Source organism: Argiope bruennichi, chromosome 3 (assembly GCF_947563725.1).
Source record: "Argiope bruennichi chromosome 3, qqArgBrue1.1, whole genome shotgun sequence".
Taxonomy (NCBI): domain Eukaryota; kingdom Metazoa; phylum Arthropoda; class Arachnida; order Araneae; family Araneidae; genus Argiope; species Argiope bruennichi.
This window is the reverse complement of record NC_079153.1, coordinates 19072895-19087406: the sequence shown is the minus strand read 5'-3', so window position 1 is coordinate 19087406 and position 14512 is coordinate 19072895. Positions and strand designations below refer to the sequence as shown.

Genomic DNA, 14512 nt, shown 5'->3' with positions numbered 1-14512 from the left:
CATTGATTTCAATACTCCTGATTCGTATCGTACATATAGTATCTCCTGATCGTATACGTGCATTCAATACATATTTTCCTGATTCGTACCTTTGCTGATGCTTGAATGAACCAAAATCTAGAAGCAGCAGTGGTCTCTGGTTCATTATTTCAAGTTCGAAAGCTCGTTAATTTAGAAAATATCAGTGCTGCAAAAATTATTTCACAAGGAATACAATTTCACTGTGGTTCTAAAAACAACTTTACCACTGAATCATGACCTCCGTAATACAAGGCCTCACAACTAGTTTGTGACGTCACACAATTAGGATGATTGCCTGCCGTGAGCAGAATCCTGCTTTCTTCCTTGATGTTTAGATATATTTTAAATTCACTTAAAAATAACTTACTATTCCAAATATTCAGACATTAATCTTGCATAAAATTCAAGATTTATTTTTTCCCGTGTGAATAAAAGAAACGACATGATAGAAAATCTTGAAAGTCCTCTATAGCCTATTGACCATTTAATAACATTCAAACTTTCGAAGATGTAAATTTATTAGATATATACATTGAGGTATTGTTAGTTTTCTTGTTTTAAAAGAGTTTTTTTTTTTATTTTATTAAATGCTGTTAAAAATCGTTTTATTTTTTCCTTGAAAATATTTTTTAAAGCTTGGAATTAAATTAATCATTAAGACTTTTTAAAGTTTTTGATGATTTTTTTTATTGTAGTGACAGGTAATACATGTATTTTATAAATTAACATATAATTGTTTACTTCTCAAATTACTTATGAACTTTCAAATAAAATATTAATGTATTTAATATCAGATTTAAATTTTACACCAACTAATTATGTTGATAAAAAAGAATTACTTTCACACCTTGTTTTTTTCACATTAAGAATTGTTTTCATTTAATATATTAGTAATTCATACAATTTAATAAACTAGCTTTTATTATATCTGATTTCACATTTCAATGCATTTATACTTAATCTGAAGTAACAATAAAGGACGTCACGGGCTGAACGCGTTGGGAGTTGTGAAGCCTTGTATTACGAAGGTCGTGACTGAATAGATCAAAAAAATTTTTAAAAAAGCCCATAAAGCAATTTAAAAAAAGTATTCTAATAGATTGGCCTCCACTGTTTCGATCTTTGTTGTTGCTTCGAATGGCACTTGTCATATATAAGCCCACTGACTTTCAAAGTCAGTGATTTTAAGCCAAGGGTGCGTCTCTTGTTTTTTCAATACGCCATCTAGGGCTATGAATACGACTTATCTACACACAAGTCACAACCCTTTTTACGGGATGGACTTCATTATGTATTTCCTTCATCGATCGTAATTTAGACCTGAGTCAAAGAATGATAACCCTCGATCCAGTAGCCCCAGTGGTATTACTCTCGACATGGAGGAATTTGTGACCACGATAGATTTATACGCGCGTCAGCCACCACACCCGCGGGGAGTCTTCGGCCTGCGGGGTTCGAAATTCCAACCCAAGGGACAGGAATGCAACCCTAACAACCAGGCTATCTCGGCTTGGTGTTTAAACTGCTTATCTCAGGCCATAACGAAATTTCTTGCTTTATTTATCAATTATTAACCTTTTTACTGCCACGATCCCTAGCTTTCATTATATATATATATATATATATTCGATTGGGCATAGCAGAAAGTTTGTATTTTGTGCTTCATTTCGTTACTACAAGTGAGCAAATTTGAAATTAGGCTCTTAGTAAAATAAAAGTAAAAGGAACAGAAATGACGTATTTGAACCATTATATTTTTGATTTGGTTTTAATATTATAATGAAATACTGTACAAAAATAAGTAATCTGGAATTTATAATAACGATTTGCTACTTACTCAGTTCTTTGTTCTTATTTTTATATTTTTATTTTACTGATTATTTTAACGATACATTTATTCAAAAACATCAAATATTTTCAAAATAAAACATAATTTGAACATAATTCTATTTTCATTATACAACTTATTGAGCATAAATATAACTTATCCGACCAACAAAATAAATTGGCAGTTAATGGGTTAATTAATAAAAGGAAATGACAAATGAAGTTATTTTTAATTTAATAAACTTAACGATTCCCTTATCAAACGAATCCCAAAACATTTCATTACGCCTTTATTGAAAAAGAAATGGCCGTAACATACCATTGTACCAAATGTTTTTTTAAAAAAAGATTTTTTTCATTCTTTTAGGTTACCACGGTGTAGGTGGCCCTTTGACAATTGAGACACCCAGATATGAAGCAGAAGTAAAACCCCCTATACGAGAAGCGGCTCAGCAACTGGGTCTCAGAGTTGTCGACTCAAATGATGGCCGTCAGACAGGTGAGAAGTTTTCTGCATCGCTTTCTAGCACAAAACAGAACTTTTAACCACAAAAAAAAAAGGAATTTTTATTATAGACTAATAAATGTTGTGAGTATTTATGACAAAGCACATTCAAAAGCCCACACAATTAGATACAAAGCTTCCCTATGGACTTTGAGGCGCAGAATAGAATAGATTGAAGAAGCAGCACAAGATTGAAGCCCCTTTTTTGTCATTGGGAATATTTACCCTTTAATTACCTAGAACTTATATATATGTGATGATATCTCTTAATCTAATTTAAATTCTAATTTCCAAATTTTTATTTTAATTTGACCCATATTAACTTTATTTGAAAATGGCCTCTTATTTCCTGATCCAATTCCCCTTTGTAATTTGATTATTCATACACGAGCTCTGTAAAACTGCTCAAGTCATCAGGTGCTCATGCTCTGAGTGAAGGGATAAAATCCTTAATGTTTACACATTCTTTTAAGGATACCTATATTTCTTTTTTCTCAGTCTCACGTGTCAAAGAAATCCCTATCAACATTTAATTAAAATCACTAAGAGAAAAATTTCGGTTTCTTTAACTATCTTTTACTCCTGTATCATGATAGAGGCTGACGTATTTTTTATCAATTATTCTTGTTTATAAATTATGCCTCCCCGAATGGAATAATTCTAGTTTAAAATTCAAAAGCGTTTTCTCATCGGTTACGCAACTGACAAAAACTATGTTTACATATATATGTATATTTCTTTACAAAATATCATACATAACTTTATGAGGATCTTTACAAATCAACATCATCGTCATCATATATACATATCATCATCACACAAAATACCATACCTCTATTACGAGTTTTTAGCCATAAGTCATCTTCAGAAACGAACTTTCCTTTTTATGTTCCCGCCAAATGTTTTTATTTTCATCACTATAGGGATGGGTGACAAATAACGAAGGAGGAAATCTTTATTTAGTTTTATTTATTATTTTTCCTATCAAACAATATAAAGAAAGTTACTTAATTTTTAAAATGTTATAATTCTAAAAGAAGATAAAAATCAGCATCAAAAGAAAACCAAAAAGAAAATATGTTTAATAAAGAATTCTACGGACGTTCTCTTCTAACTTGCTGCATATTACCCCTCCGTGAAATAAAATCTTCTAAAATCAGTAGCAAGGGATTCTGAAACGAGCAGTAACTACACCTACTGATTTGAAATGATGTAATAGTGACCTTTAACAGGTCCGATGTATGCTGATGCTTAAAGTAGGATAGGGATTGCAATACCGGTATACCGGGATACCGAATACCGATATTTTGAGCCATTTGTACAATTTTGTAATACCGGTATTCACGTTTAAATACCGGTTTTTCGGTATTTACTAGACATTTTTAAAATTGTCTCCACTATGTGTTCAGAGATCGCCAACCTAGCAAAATAGTATACGTTTTTTTTTTATGTCTCCCTAACGGGCGAAATTAACTTATTAATGACTTAATTAATTGCTTAAATCTAAATTAGCGAAACATGGATTATCCCTGAAAGAAGAAATTATATCCATAACGACTGATGGAGCAACATTTATGAAAAAAGTTGGAAAGTTGATTGGTGCAAATCAGCAATTGTGCTAAGCTCATGGAATTCAGTTAGGAGTAATAGATGTATTATACCAAAAAATAATAAAAAAACAAAAACAGAAGAATCCAAATACAGTGGATATAGAAACTTCGGATTCCACCTTTGAAGAGAGTAAGAGTGAGAGTGATATTGACAATTAAGATAATGACAATGTAATTGTTGAAGAAGATATTTCTAATGAGGATTAAATATTAATCCATCAAGAATTGCTTCCTATAATTTATAAAGTTCGAAAAATTGTTAAGATATTTAAACGTTCCCCTATAAAAGATGACATATTACTAAAATACATACTAACTGAAAATAAAACAGATTATATGTTAATATTAGATTTTAAAACACGTTGGAACCGTTTACTCCTAACAGAACACATCACACTAGAACAGCACACATCACTATCTGAACATTATATATTACATTGAAAAATCGCAGAGAAGAAAGGCATATCGAAATAGAAAATGTCTTATGGTATTTACATAATTATAATAATTTTAAAAATGAATGAAAAAAAAAGAAAATAACCAATTCAAATCTGATTAAGTTTATAGTAAATTTTCTTAAAATTTTTTACCCACAAACCTATCCACATTCAAAAGAATTCGGTTCAGTTATCGAAGATTATGATGGCACTAATGTCGATAGTGAAAAGGAATTGTCTCTTGAACAAAAATTAGAATTAGCGATAAATAAGAAAATTCAACAAACCAAAATACAAACAGAAATCAGCTGTATCCAAAAACATCCGATAAGAAATCAATTTATTTGAAGATGACGGATTTAGAGGTAAATACTTGGAAAAAGTATATCGCACATTGCTAACAATATCACTTAACTATCGTAGATGCCGAAAGAGCGTTTTCGACAGCTGGTAATTTTTTGCACAAAATTACTTTTCAGGCTTAATGACAGTACAATGCATGCATTATGTTTTTTAAGATCACATTTCAAAAATTTGTGTTAGTACCACAGACTAAATAGTGATATTTACAATTTTTTGTGATTTAAATAAATAAGTTGTTCCTTTACTTTTTTTGTGATTCTTTATATACTGTTAAAATTTTTAAGTTGCAAATTATTTTTTGTGATATTTACCCTTTCTAATAAAACTGGCCAATAAAACAAAGAAACACCTGTGTTTTCTGCCTTTTTCTAAAATTTCTAATACCGGTATTAAAACCGGCATCCCGGTATTAAGATCTAAAAAATACCGAATACCGGTATTGAAATTTTGGTCCGATATTGCAATCCCTAGATAGGAGGATGTAACAATAAGGGGAAAAGTAAGGTTTATTAGATGGTATGAGGTAAAGAATCTGTACAATTTAGTGAAAGTTAAGAAATGTTAAGAAAGTTAATTGCTTTTATTTTAGGTTTCAAATGTTTTGAGTATTTAATATGTTTGAAAAAATATTGTGCATTTTTATATCGTTTAATAAGAATTTTTTTATTCGACTAGAAAATTTAGAATATCAATAACTTATTCATTTTTTCAAAAATTTGTAGAACGAAAAAATAAATGGGTGCCATTAGATTATTCACAGCCGTCATATTCTAACTTACTAAATACATGAATACTAAATACATGAATCCTCAATAGTTACGATAGTTTGGCAACTGTTTTAATACATTAAGTATTGTTACCATTTTTTTCAATCTAGATATTTTTTGTAGAACTACAGAACTACATTTGGAACTACAGAAAGAAAAATGGCTAGATTACATGATCATATTACAGGTTTTTTTTTTTAATCTGTGCATATATACTCGCAGATTTCCATTTGACCCCAGCTACCTAGGAATAAGCGCAGCAGACTGACCTTAGATATGCTTTTGCAGGATGATACAAAAAAACACATGAAAAAATTGAATATTATATCAAGTTACCAAATCTGTTTTTCTCATAATGTATAAGCAGAAACAGCATACGAGCTTCGCAAGAGGAATCAAATATAAATAAATGTAGATAAGGTTTACGAAGCAACTTTCTTAAAGTACATGATGTTACAAAAAAGGGAGGTTTGAAGCCAGTCGCGGATTGGTCAATTTCCTAGCTTGCAGGAGCACCGAAATAGGCTTAGACATCAGAAGATAATCATTATGATTTGAACTCTGAATCTGATGTTCAAATCACTCACAACAATTATCTTAAAAAATATATTTTGTACTATCTTAAGACACAAAAAAAAAAAAATTATCATTCTAATGGTATAAGTTCCATTTCCGTACATTTCTCCTTTAGTAACATTTTTAATTCATTTTGATGCACCATCCGTAACGATGTTTTTAAATACCATGATGGATCCAAACTCATCCATCAAAACATTCCCTCACTTGATTTTCAGTAATCATCACCTCTCTAGTAGTATTTTCTCCTCCGCTTTTATTCCGTAATACGTACACTTTTTAATTTGCCTTTAACAAAATGGACTACTTTTTAATGTATTCCATATTAATAATTTGGCCTTTTAAAAAAATCAAAAATCTGGAAGAACTGGTAGCCAAAGTTGGCTTGTATATAGAATAAAAACAATGGCGAGGTTTTTATTTAAGGGCAAGTGGTTGCTGTGACTGAACAACTATCTACAGCCCTGATTTCCGTTATGGTTGTATTTTGGCATCACATTGTCAACTAGTATCGAGAATTTGCTAATTGCTATTAGGAATCCCATTGTAAGTATATGCTTTGTATAATAATAATCTCGTGAAAGTTAATGGAACGTTGAATCGGCTCGGGGTTTGTATAGCCAGCTACAATGAAAAATAAAAAAGAATAATATGATGGAATTATGTGATCCGGAGAGAAATTTACTTTTCCATTACTTCTCTTTAGGCTATTATGAGTTGCAGACTACATATAGAAACGGACAGCGGTGCAGCGCGGCTAAAGCATATCTCGTCCCAGCAGAAAATCGGACAAATTTGGATATCTTAGCTGAAGCGCACGTCAGAAAGGTAATTTTATACAACTAGTTTTCCAGATTAATAGCTTTAAATTATTAAGTATCTTTATTGTTTTCCTTCTAAATAAATTATTTTCTATGGCCATTTATTACTAAGGCAATTATTTCGTATTTTGAGTCATGCCCGGAGTTTTTAAATTCATTTATAAATTCCTCTTCCCTCTATGCGCAGAAAACTTTTATTTACTTTGCAGAACATAAAATTTGAATTTAAATTCGAAGAAATAATTTTAAAATGCAAAAAAATGTTCTCCAGCTGTATTCTTTAATTAAAGGTGTTCCGATGAGAGCTACAGCCCATCTGCACTGACATTTAATCATGCAATATCCGCTTTTCAAAACTATTAAATTTTTGAAAATTGAATAATAACATAATATTAGGCTGGCGAATCGACGAACCAAGCATAATGTTCATCGAAATATAATTCGTTATAATAAAAAGTAGGATGACGGACCTTTTTCTGTTCTTTTAAGAATCTTACAAAATAAATTACGAAACATTCTTTCTACTTACTAATTCTACATACTAATTACAGATAATTGTTTTTGGGGAAGGACGAGGGCAAAGCATTTCATTTTCTTCTAATGTAAACAAATTATAATAATAAATGAATTAAATTAAAAACAATAATCAAGGTAGAAGATATGGTTGAAAACTAAAAGTCAATTTTTAATAATTTGAAATTTTATCATAAGTCTAATGTTTTCTCGCTTTTTATTTTTTAGCAATATTTTACATTCTTTAACGTATAAAAATACTGAAAAAATAATTCTTATTATAATATTTCATTAAAACTACAATTTTAATGAAAATACATGTACCAAAATTACTAAAAAATTAATATTTTGAATAACTTTTACTGCCTCAAATATTAATACATTAAACCAGAATTTCCTTTAAGTCACTCTTTGAAATATGACGTAGGTTTTGAAATTCAGTCATGAAGTTGAAATCTTAATAATTTCTATTACGTTTCACATTTTCTTTTTATTTTCTTATGATCAGGTAATATTTCGTAGTCGTCGAGCCGTGGGCGTTCAATTCGATTTCCAAAACACCAGATGCGTAGTGAGAGCCAGACGAGAAGTGATCATGTCAGCGGGCACCACCAACACAGCTCAACTCCTCATGCTTAGTGGGATCGGACCCAGGGAACATCTCGAGAAATTCAAGGTACTGTTTGTTTCAGGATCCTGAAATTAACACTGTTAAGCGCCTTTCCCATGGTTCGTTGCCTTTCCGGTTATGATCATAAATCTGTTATCTGACTCATTATGGGACCACTCTCGCCTGTGGAACACGGTTGGGAACTTCCCGCAAACTGTCGGTAAAATGAAGAGACATCAAAGAGCAAAGGGCACCTCTGGAAAGAGGGAAACGCAAGGCGAGTATGGGCAATGGGTAAGGGACCTTCGACGGATTTACTTCGCCTAATGGTGAAGAGCAAGCAGTAAGATAAGCGCATTTTCGTAATTGTTGCTAAGCCTGGATTTAAATGATTCAGCTTCTCTAAAGGTATTTTCCAACACCCACCCACCCACCTCTTGTCCTTTTGGATTGCAGTTTGAAACCTGTGTATCGATTGTTCATATGATTAGCTGAATTAAAACTCTCAAGAGTTATACCGAGGATATTTGAAATAATATCATAATAAGGTTTTAAAAAAACCTAATATCTAACATAATATCTAACTTCCAATACATCGTTGCCTTGAAATTCTAGCCCTTTTCCTTTTTTCATTAACATTTAACCACGCGATTCTTTACCTTTGTTAAAAGCTAAGGAAGAAAGATTCTGCTTAATCTATTCTGTCTGTATAGTTTACAATATATAAAAATGTGAAGTTACAATAAGAGGGGGAAATTTATGAGATAGATTAAACGAATATTTACTTTTTTAATAGAGTATGATATGATGGGCTCTCTCCATTAGAAAAGCTCATGTAGACAGTAAACAGAAGTAAAATATTAAACTTATCTTTAATTTCATGGCAGAACCATGGATGTGAGTTTATATCTTAACGAAGTTTCTGATATTTACCATTATTCATAATGTCGTACCAGCTGAATGCCTCGGACGAATAGTAATATTGATAAATAAACGATGTTTTAACATAAAAATTATTATTTTTATTATAACATAAATCTACTGTTTATTAAGTCATAGTTCAATGTTTATGCTCACTATTGTAAATAAACTATATTCTAAATTTTATAACTATAAATTTGTTTTTGTTTTAAGCATTTTTGTGGAGCATTCGCAGTAATTACCCCTCTTAATTCTGTTAATAATATTTCACCTGATATTTAAACATCTTCTCTTTTTATAAAAAATATTAAAATAGTAAAGAGGAGAAAGGAGAAGTAATATATTACATTCTTAATAAAGTAAGGTATTAAGAAGTAATAACTAAGGAGAAGTAAATATCCCCTCTTTTTTAGAAAAATATTTAAGAAATATTTTTAAAAATAACAAATTTAGAAAATATGTGTGTGATAAAAAAATGAGTATTATTAAAAAAGACAAATTTTTATTTTTAATATGGTGTAAAAACTATACTGACAGGAATTATTGCGGAAAACGACAGGATCTTGCTTAATTTCTATTTCATTAAAATTCTAGTTAAATTTTCAAAATAAAACCCCATCCAAATGCACATTCTATCCACCAAAGTGTATCCAAACCAATTTCAGTAGATCTACACCCACACAAATACACACACGTTTTCCTTTATTATTAGTAGAGATTGAGAAATAGTCACTTCATCATATCATAGCCTTAAAAAAGGCAACTTGGTTTTTTGTGCTCCATTAAATTATTTTTTTATTTCTGTTTAAACAATACTTGCAACTCTTTCCAATATTTTTAAGTGCACTTTCTTAAGAATTTCAATTAATTTATCATCCTTTCTTTTTTTCTTTCTTTGTTTTCAGATTCCAGTTGTTGCGGATTTGCCCGTTGGCAACAACTTTCAAGATCACTGTGCCTCAATTATACCTTTCACACTTGATCCTCAAATCCCACCTGTTAAGCAAAGACTTGAGAATCCTGCAAATATAAAAGAGTACATCATAAACCGATCAGGTATGAATGACTGATCCAGTAACAGATAATTTGCGATTATAAAATTAATAATTTGCAATTATGAAAATAATTTGCTTTAATAATTAACTTCTGTGTAAAATGTTTTGAATTAGTAAACTGAATTATTTAGGAATAAAATTCACCGAGAAATGTTTCACTGTATTGTGCGGGTATGTAAGGCATTCGATATAATCATAATCCAATATTTTCCATACGCAAGCCTTATTATTGCTTACCTGTCAATGGTTAACATGTTCTCTGCCACCACTCATGCCTAATATTCAGACCATTTGTATAATAAGATGATTCCTTCTTTGCTATCAACTAAAACAACTCTTTCGGGACGTGAGGCCTCTATCCGAGACGCACTCGCGGGACGGAGCATACACGAAAGAAATCATACAAAAGGACGGACATTTTACGTCGCTAAATCTAATTTCAAAAAAAAAAAAAAATCACAACAAGTCCTAACGTCGTCATTTTTGATACCTTTTTAGATTAGTAATTAATTCATAATACGAGCATATTCTTCCTCTAAAAAATAACATTTTCTTGCCATAATAAACCGAAACCAAGGCATTCCGTAGTGAAAAGAAAAGTGCGCGAAATGTATCTGAAAGCTACGTGAAATACAATAGAACTGACGATAAAACCTAAAAAGACTAGTTACAGTTATACAGAAATAAGAAAAAAAAATTCAGAGGGGGACTGGAAAAGCGAATGATTCTATCAAGTGGAAAGTTACATAACCCAGTTCTGTTTCTTTCTTTCATAGCCACATGCCCCGCAACAACTGATGATTAAAATAACAAAGTCAGGCTGATTATGAGAGAACTGAAGGTCATGATACTAAAACTATATTTATCGTAAAAGTAGTGGACACAGGGTGCCCTCTAGTGGTGTTTCAAAATTGGTTCAGTTCAAAATGCGCTTGTGCATCACCATTATGGTTTGTAATATCGGGCCAAAAGTTCAATACTGGTATTCGGTATTTTTTAGATCTGAATACCGGGATACCGGTTTTAATACCGGTAGTAGAAATTTTAGAAGAAGAAAGAAAACACAAGTGTTTCTTTGTTTCTTTGCCAGTTTTATCAGAGAGTGTAAATATCACAAAAAATAATTGGCAACTTACAAATTATAACAATATATAAAAAAATCAGAAAAAAGTAAAGGAACATCTTATTTATTTGAATCACAAAAAAGTGTACTCACTATTCAGTCTGTGGTACTATTACAAATTTTTGAAATGTGATCTTAAAAAACATAATGCATCAATTGTACTGTCATTAAGCCTGAAATGTAATTTTGTGCAAAAATTACCAGCTGTCGAAAACGCTCTTTCGGCATCTACGCTAGTTGGTGGTATTGTTAACAATGCGCGATATACTTTTTCCAAGTATTAACCTCTAAACCCCCATCTTCAAATAAATCGATTTCTCATCTGATGATTTTGGTTATAGCTGATTTTTGTATTGTATTTTGGTTCGTTGAAATTTTTTTATTTATCGCTAATTCTAATTTTTGTTCAAGAGGCAGTTCCTTTTCACTATCGACAGTAGTGACATCATAATCTTCGATAATTGAACCGAATCCTTCTGAATGTGGATAGGTTTGTGTGTAAAAAAAAATAACTATAAACTTGATCAGATTTGAATTGGTTCGTCTCTTTTCTTCTTTTTCATTTTCAAAATCAGTATAATTATGTAAATACCGTAAGAAGTTCTTTATTACTAATTATCTGTAATGTTTACGCCTCATAAAACCGCAAGTTTTCATTGTTAAATGTAAACATCTCCTCCTTTCATCTTTCCTCTCACCACTATTTTGTTGAATTAAACCCATCCTAACGCATGCGCGAAAGCGCGGAGGGTTTTACAATCCGTTGTCAAACCGTACTTTATCACTTCTCTTGATTGTACGATGCAACTTTGTATTCACAGTCTAATTAACTTCGCCCGTTAGGGAGACATAAAAACAAAAACGTATGCTATTTTCCTATGTTAGCGATCCCTGAATATATAGTGGAGAAAATTTAAAAATGTTTTAGTAAATAACCAAAAAAAAAAAAAAAACGGTATTTAAACTTGTGAATACCGGTATTACAAAATTATACAAATGGCTCAAAATATCGGTATTCGGTATCCCGGTATACTGGTATTGCAATCCCTAATCACCATCCCATGTGTTCGATTCCCAGAAATGCGTGGGTGGTACGCCGGCTGGGAGAGACGTTCATAAGTGATGTATATATGACAAGTCCGTTGCGGATGAGAAAGAGAAAAGGGTAATCTAATTAGATATTAGGTGTAAATTATTCAGAGAAGTCAAGTGGCTTAGCATATTTTCGAGTTCATTTAAGCCTTTTGTTTGACACTTATTTCTATAAATATTTTCTTTTCTGTACTATTTCTCTATATATTTTCTTTTACATCTTCTTTTATACGGAAATGGTCTTCAACACTCAACAACCAATTCTTCAATACTCAGATTATTATTTTGACGCATTGCATTCACCTCATTCACCACATATTAATCCATCTGATTTCTTTAGGGAGGGGAGTGGGAACATGGAGAATTTTGTTTACAAGCAGAGCAAGTAGATAATAGAAAACATTATTAAATTTAAAAAATGCTATAATTGATTCATATTCAAGCATAAAAAGCAACATTTGAATCTGTACACAACAAGTTTTTTGACTACGTGAAATTTGGAAGGATCTCGATTTGAAAATATTTCCCATTAAATTTTTTCTCCAAGTCCTTTTCAACTAAAAAAAAAAATAAATCTGTAACAACATATTTTTATTTCCAAAAGTTATTTCAGAAGCGATTTTGACCTCTGATTCACGATTCAAACGTTATTTCACGTTGTTTCAATTTAGTAAAATATTGTTGTTCGATATAGTACAATATTATGAAATTGAGTGCATTAATCAAAATTCTTACCGGATACTCAATCGATATGAGGGGTGAGCCGAACTATTAATAACTGAATCTTTCATTGCAGGTCCGTTGGCAGCATCAGAATTTGTTAATTCCATTTTATTTATGAATGCTCGTCCAGTCGCCCCTGACGTGGATTTCCCCGATTATCAACTCTACTTTGTGGAGATTCCGAAGGAAGTTCCAGAAATGCAAGTTGGTTTTAAGCCTGAAGTAAGTTTGGAATTTCATAGAAGTCTGGCTTTAATTTCCAACATGTTACTACTGCTTTAATATAAAAGCTAGCCTATCATACGAGAATGACATCCCCCCCCACATAATTTATGAAAGAGTATAATGACTCCTAATGACAGATCATGGTACTAATACTTCCGTGTGACGTACTTTCCATTATTTAAATGAAGGTAATTCGAACATACAGCCTTAATGTATCCACTCGGGTAGCGAAACCCAACCTCCATTCTGGAAGCTTCTCATCCGCACATCTGAGGTACCTCCAAGTAGGATTAAAAGTTAGAAAATACATTGTAATAATAATTTTAGAAATGCATATCATATTAACGCAATGTAGTCGAATGACTTGTTTCTTGTTTCGCACAGTCTACGTAGTGTGACTATGGTCTCTACGAAAACTTTGTCCTGCAATGATAATTATAGAAATAGATATCACCTTGTCGAAACAAAAATTATTGAGTTGTCTATTTTATTCAATTTCGCACCATTCATGCAGTCTCACAAAAGCATACATAAGCTGATTATGCTGTAAAGATAATTTTAGAGATGGACATATTGTTGTTACAATCTATACTATTGAACTGTTTGCTGTATCATAAAGGATGCCCTAAAATTAGTACAAGATTTGCATTTGTTTCCATTTGTGCAGTTAAGTTTATCTTATGCACATATATTTGCAATACAAAAAAAGTTATTCTTACTTTAATCTGAATAACAAACACATTGATGCGATGTATTGTAATTTCTAACTTTCCTGACAAATTAATGTTTTTATTCCGGGAACTAATCAAATATTAATAACTGCTAGCAGAAGCTGACATCATGTTTAAAGTTGGAACAAGTCATTATTGTGCTTTTTTCTGCAGAAGGAAGACTGTTTTTTATGTAATCAAATCACAAGTAAGAAATTCTGTTAATCATTTTAATATATATTTTGAATTTTTGTAAATATTTCTAATATTTACTTAAGAAGCAAAGACATAAAATAAAAATATATATAGGCACATAGAAAGAGAACTAAGATTAATGTGTTACAAGAAAGTGGTCTTTCCTATGCTGAAATTGCAAGACAGATGGGCGGATCAATGACTGCATCTGGAGTCCGAAAGTTTTGTTTATGATATCAGGAGACATATTCAATTAAAAACAAAGCAGGAAATGGCTGAAAAAGGTGCACCGCGTCTTCTGATGATAGAAGAATAAAATGACTATGTCTCCAAGATAGAAGAATGCCATCAGAGGCCAATTGAATGATGCTGGCATTTATGTCAGTTCAAGAACAATCAAGAGAATATTATTAGATAT

The 14512-nt window shown here is 31.3% G+C and overlaps 1 protein-coding gene across 1 annotated transcript in view; it reads left to right on the top strand.

Moving 5' to 3' along the window:
- LOC129964139 (glucose dehydrogenase [FAD, quinone]-like) overlaps positions 1–14512 on the top strand; it is a 32375-nt gene that overhangs the window by 12900 nt on the left and 4963 nt on the right. The window contains exons 4-8 of the mRNA XM_056078833.1: positions 2216–2347; positions 6813–6934; positions 7949–8116; positions 9877–10027; positions 13038–13186. Of these exons, the coding sequence (XP_055934808.1) occupies positions 2216–2347; positions 6813–6934; positions 7949–8116; positions 9877–10027; positions 13038–13186 (722 nt within the window). The remainder of the gene's footprint in view (positions 1–2215; positions 2348–6812; positions 6935–7948; positions 8117–9876; positions 10028–13037; positions 13187–14512) is intronic.